Genomic DNA, 6,469 nt, shown 5'->3' on the forward strand with positions numbered 1-6,469 from the left:
GTAAGCCAGGTGTGTATTTACTGATCATAAAACTTGCTAGCTGGAGTTCTGTAAGCCAGGGTTGTATTTACTGATCATAAAACTTGCTAGCTGAAGTTATGTAAGCCAGGTGTGTATTTACTGATCATAAAACTTGCTAGCTGGAGTTCTGTAAGCCAGGGTTGTATTTACTGATCATAGTACTCGCCAGCTGGAGTTCTGTAAGCCAGGGTTGTATTTACTTATCATAATACTTGCTAGCTGGAGTTCTGTAAGCCAGGGTGTATTTACTGATCATAATACTCGCCAGCTGGAGTTCTGTAAGCCAGGGATGTATTTACTGATCATAATACAATGCCAGCTGGAGTTCTGTAAGCCAGGGATGTATTTACTGATCATAATACAATGCCAGCTGGAGTCCTGCAAGCCAGGGGTGTATTTGTAATTACTAAGAACTGATAAAACAAGAAGTAATTTTACTTAAAAATTAAGCCTAAATCAGTTCATAAGAAAACTGAAAAATATATTCTGATTAAAGTGGTCGGAATAACAAATTTTTCTGTCGTGTGGTTCAGTAAGGAACAATAGGTTTGTTATGAATCCTGACGCTACCTTCACGTCAAGAGAACCAGCTATACCAGGTAGATGCAATAATGGCCTATTAGGCTGCAAAATAAAGACATGTAACCCTAATATGCGTGTTTGCTACTAGATGGCGCAAGTGTAGGTTCTGTTTCTAAACACATCAATTCCAGTGCAGGATATTAAGAAAGAGTACTAAAATATTCACGTAATTTAAAGTAAATATGTAACGTCACTAATTCTGTTTTACAGGCTACAGTGGAAAACGCTGTGAGTTAGATGTTGATGAATGCACTCCAAACCCCTGCAGTAACGGGGGAATATGTAGTGATAGGATCAACAGTTTCAGATGTCTCTGTCCAATCGGATTTTCTGGAAGGAAGTGCGAATTGAATGACGACGACTGCCTTAGTCAACCTTGCCGAAATGGCGCTACCTGTGTTGACGGTATAGGAAGTTTCGCTTGTAACTGCCCACCAGGTAAGAAGTTAGGGTTAGCTAGATAGGGGTACTTGTGTTTAAAAAAATAAGTCTTGCAGACCAGAATCTGTAGTATGTTTCAAGAGTTATCTGTATCCATTGTTAAGCCTTTAAACCTCTGTGCCTAACGTTTTGAGCTGTATGGTTGTTTTCATACGCATTTAAAGTGCTTGCTTCCTAAGAATAGATTACCAATGCAATTATTTGCATCTTTATATATATTCATTAATATATCCATCAAAAGATGTCGCTAGTGAGCTTTGAAAATTTCACCCATGAGGCCAGGTAAGAGAAGTATAATAGAAAGAAAAAAAAACAGATTAGCATATACGTTGAATTTAATATAAAGGTTAACGTTGCGTTTAAGTTTTTTAAAGACGATTATATGAAATACTTAAAAGTTTTATAATTACTTATGTTCTAAAAAATGTAGAACTTTATACGAAATAGGAAACTGACACTATTTATACAGATAGGATAGGTTTTGAAAGCAAAACTGCAATGAATAATAAATAAGTTTAACTCACGTTAAGCCTTATTCCACTGCTATATAGGTGTCACTGTTGTCGTGTTAATATTTTTCTCTATATTGAAATTTTGAAACTTATTTTTCCGTCAATTATTTATATTTGTGGATCCGTCACTTTGCTGGTCCCTTAAAATATATACAAGAGAAATAAAGATACCATCAATACTACACTCGATCCCATTATTTGGATCCGTGGGTCTACCTGTGATTCCACCTAAAATATAGACAATAAGGGGATACTTGTAATGGCTGGAGACGGCTTGAATGGGTAATGAAGAAAAACTTTAATATAAGTTTAACATATCAGCAAATGTACAACGTTTCGACAAGGTTTTGTCATCATCAGTACCAGTCTCAAAGTGGGTTCCTCGTCATCGAAGGGGATACTTGATCCTCCAGTTTTGTCCCTACACATCCATCTCTGAGAAAAGTAAAATTTTAAACCCACCCTCTATTTAACGGGAAATTCTTGATTGGCCCCTTAAACTCTTGTAAAGTACTGACCTTCATTACTGTCCATGGTAAGTCTTGGCCTTCATTACTGTCCATGGTAAAGTCTTGTAAAGTACTGAACCTCATTACTATCCATTGTAAGTCTTGTAAGGTACTGACCTTCATTACTGTCCATGGTAAGTCTTGTAAAGTATTGACCTTCATTACTGTCCATGGTAAGTTTTGTAAATTACTGACCTTCATTACTGTCCGTGGAAAGTCTTGTAAAGTACTGACCTCCACTACTGTCCATGGTAAGTTTTGTAAAGTACTGACCTCCACTACTGTCCGTTGTAAGTTTTGTAAAGTACTGACCTCCACTACTGTCCATGGTAAGTTTTGTAAAGTACTGACCTCCACTACTGTCCATGGTAAATTTTGTAAAGTACTGACCTCCACTACTGTTTGTGGTAAGTTTTGTAAAGTACTGACCTCCACTACTGTCTGTGGTAAGTTTTGTAAAGTACTGACCTCCACTACTGTTTGTGGTAAGTCTTGTAAAGAACTGACCTCCACTACTGTTTGTGGTAAGTTTTGTAAAGTACTGACCTCCACTACTGTCCGTGGTAAGTTTGTAAAGTACTGACCTCCACTACTGTCCATGGTAAGTTTTGTAAAGTACTGACCTCCACTACTGTTTGTGGTAAGTTTTGTAAAGTACTGACCTCCACTACTGTTTGTGGTAAGTCTTGTAAAGAACTGACCTCCACTACTGTTTGTGGTAAGTCTTGTAAAGAACTGACCTCCACTACTGTTTGTGGTAAGTCTTGTAAAGAACTGACCTCCACTACTACTCAAGGAAACCCATTCTACAATTCAGTTGCCTTGTTAGAAAAACAAATAGAGCCAAGCCTATCTATTCTAAACCTTAAACGTATGTACACACACCTTGCTATCTTCAAAACATAGCACTAAGAAATCAGGGGCCTATACCCTATTAATCCCCCAGATATTCTTCAGTTACATCACCTCTTAACCTTCTTTTCCAAGAGAAAATAAAATATCTTGAATGATCTCATAACGTTTCCAATCCCAATATCATCTTTGTAGCCCACTATTGAACTTTTACCATTAAACCAATATTCTGTAGTAGATAACAAGACTGAGTCGAAGTTAGGCATAACTGATGATTTTTGTGGGTAATTAAACTCTTGTCTTGTAATCAATATGTTTGTAAGTACACCCTAACATTCTGCTAACTTTACTGGTAGCAACAGAGCACTTCCTCAGTGGCATGTGGTGCCCAACTGTATTAAACATGTAATCCAAATAATGAAAACCAAATGCTGTTACTCTGTGCTTCCCTTTTAAACATGTAATCCAAATAATGAGAACCAAATGCTGTTACTCTGTGCTTCCCTTTTAAACATGTAATCCAAAGAATGAAAACCAAATGCTTTTACTTTGTGCTTCCCTTTTAAACATGTAATCCAAATAATGAGAATCAAATGCTGTTACTCTGTGCTTCCCTTTTAAACATGTAATCCAAATAATGAGAACCAAATGCTGTTACTTTGTGCTTCCCTTTTAAACATGTAATCCAAATAATGAGAATCAAATGCCGTTACTCTGTGCTTCCCTTTTTAAACATGTAATCCAAATAATGAGAATCAAATGCCGTTACTCTGTGCTTCCCTTTTTAAACATGTAATCCAAATAATGAGAACCAAATGCCATTACTTTGTGTTTTTTTTGTTCATCATATTTCACTAAATGTTTTGTAAAGAAGCTCTCTATCCAACTTTAGTGGGGCATAGATGTAACACACATGAGAGAAAAATCAGTAATTAAATTACTCTTGTAAAATTCTTTTTATGTGAATCAATTTCAGTTTGTGTAATTTTATGGTCATATAGGTCTGTAGCTTAGTAAAACTGGTAATAAATATGGGATTGGAAATGAAACATTTTGTACATTGTATAATTGTTTAATTTGTGAACTCCATGAACAGTACTAATACATATTATAGACTATACAGCATCCTGTTCAGTTTTTTTCAGGAATCCCCCAGCCTCGTTGGAGGACCAGTTTTATAAATTATTGTTCCAGGGTATTTCTAATCCGTAGTCTGACTCTGAATACACTATTTGTTTTATCTAAGCATTTAATACATACATTGTTTCAGAACTTACAAATAGTAATTAATAGTTTGACCATATGAACTTTGAAACAGACTATTGTATGTTCTAAGAGATAATCCCTCCGTTGGATAAGCGGTAAGTCTTCAGACTTATGATGCTAGAAAGCAGGCTTTGACACTCATGGCGAGCAGAGCACGTGTGGCCCAATGTGTAGTTCTTGCTTAAAAACAAACAACCAATCTAAGGAATATAAACATTCATATAAATAGAGTTGTTTAAACATATGTTTAACAACAAGTAAAACCTTGGAATGGTCTATTCTTTCATTGGGGTGTGAGCCAGACCAGTTTCGGAGAATTCCACTCCTCATCAGTGACCCTGGACACTACCACCACTAACAATACGAAGAATTAAATTGTGTTGAAATGCTACAAGTTCTTCAAATACCTGTAGAACTATAGGTTTCTTTTTTGTGAGTTTGATTCATATGAATGATTATTCAGTGATAATTATATATTTCAGGTATTTGTATTTTCTTTGTTCCCAGGTTTTACAGGACCAACTTGTGACACTAATATCAATGACTGTCACTCCTCGCCGTGCCATCATGGAGAGTGTGTGGATGGGATCAACACTTATAACTGTAACTGTAACCCTGGCTATACAGGCTTTCTTTGTCAGACTCAGATCAACGAGTGTGTCAGTAACCCCTGTCAACATGACGGTCTTTGCGAGGATCTTATCAATGGTTACCAGTGTCGCTGTCGACCTGGGACGTTTGGACCGGACTGTGAGCATGATGTGAATGAATGCTTTTCCAATCCTTGTCGAAATGGAGCTACCTGTGAAGATAGAATTAACTCATACACTTGTAGATGTGCTCTCGGTTTTACTGGTGAGAGTTTTATTCAGTATTGATAGCTTGTTTCGTATAAGGCTGCTTATAAATCAACACATATATTATTAAAAATAAATTTTTAATTATTTGAGACATTTTGAGGGAAATACTTATATATGTATTTTCAATCCTTGTAAGTTCTCTGTTAAATATGACAGTTTATGTTTTAACCACTACAGGTATTTCTGAGTGGAGAAGAACAGCTTCTAAATAAACTTTATGTTGATGTTGTATCCTATTTTAGAAATATTCCAACTGGAATATTATAAAACAAAGTTATGGATTCCCGATAAGTAGAAAATGGGAGAATACTTTGTAGAATAAATATTTTTTTCACTTTGATCAGGTGTCCACTGTGAGACCAACATAGACGAATGTGCAAGCAGCCCCTGTGCGAATGGAGGAAAATGTGTAGATCTTCCTAACGGATTTAAGTGTGACTGTCCAAGAGGATATTTTGATGCTCGCTGTCTCTCAGATGTCAATGAATGTGCAAGCAACCCGTGTTTAAATCATGGCACGTGTGAAGATGGAGTCAACAAATATTTCTGCCACTGTCCTCCAGGTAAGAAGTACGACATTTAATTGTAAGTAACTGTTATGATATCTACCTGAAAGACTAACACGGTTGTTTAAGAGTACGCTGTCTCTCAGATGTCAATGAATGTGCAAGCAACCCGTGTTTAAATCATGGCACGTGTGAAGATGGAGTCAACAAATATTTCTGCCACTGTCCTCCAGGTAAGAAGTAGGAAAGACTAACACGGTTGTTTAAGAGTATGAAGAAAATTCTGTATGGTTGAGCAGAAAAACTTATATTGAATTGTTACTAACTGATCAAGATTGGTATGAAACCATTTTAACTGTTGGTGGTCCATTTTGGCCACCTTAAAAAGATTTCAAGCCCTTTCTGTTGTTTTAATATTGATATGATCTGTTGTGCTCCATCTGTTGACAATGTTTCTTTCTTGTTTTAAGTTTTATACTTCTTATTTTTTTCCATTGTTACTGTTGCATAATTGTTTTGTAATCATGATGTGATATTTTTTCATTGTCAGTTTTCTTTACTTGCTGTTTTACTTTGTAGTAAGTAATGTTAGTTTTGTTTACTTGCTGTTTTACTTTGTAGTAATTAATGTTAGTTTTGTTTACTTGCTGTTTTACTTTGTAGTAATTAATGTCAGTTTTGTTTACTTGCTGTTTTACTTTGTAGTAATTAATGTCAGTTTTGTTTACTTGCTATTTTACTTTGTAGTAATTAATGTCAGTTTTGTTTTCTTGCTGTTTTACTTTGTAGTAATTAATGTCAGTTTTGTTTACCTGCTGTTTTACTTTGTAGTAATTAATGTCAGTTTTGTTTACTTGCTGTTTTACTTTGTAGTAATTAATGTCAGTTTTGTTTACTTGCTGTTTTACTCTGTAGTAATT

General features: G+C 35.5%; 1 protein-coding gene across 1 annotated transcript in view; it reads left to right on the forward strand.

Moving 5' to 3' along the window:
* LOC106476946 (neurogenic locus Notch protein-like) overlaps positions 1 to 6,469 on the forward strand; it is a gene marked incomplete at its 5' end in the record, with an annotated part of 12,501 nt that overhangs the window by 1,994 nt on the left and 4,038 nt on the right. The window contains 3 exons of the mRNA XM_022380678.1: positions 864 to 1,041; positions 4,691 to 5,038; positions 5,388 to 5,606. Of these exons, the coding sequence (XP_022236386.1) occupies positions 864 to 1,041; positions 4,691 to 5,038; positions 5,388 to 5,606 (745 nt within the window). The remainder of the gene's footprint in view (positions 1 to 863; positions 1,042 to 4,690; positions 5,039 to 5,387; positions 5,607 to 6,469) is intronic.

The sequence above is a fragment of the Limulus polyphemus genome, unplaced genomic scaffold, assembly GCF_000517525.1.
Source record: "Limulus polyphemus unplaced genomic scaffold, Limulus_polyphemus-2.1.2 Scaffold12217, whole genome shotgun sequence".
In the NCBI taxonomy this organism is placed as follows: Eukaryota; Metazoa; Arthropoda; class Merostomata; order Xiphosura; family Limulidae; genus Limulus; species Limulus polyphemus.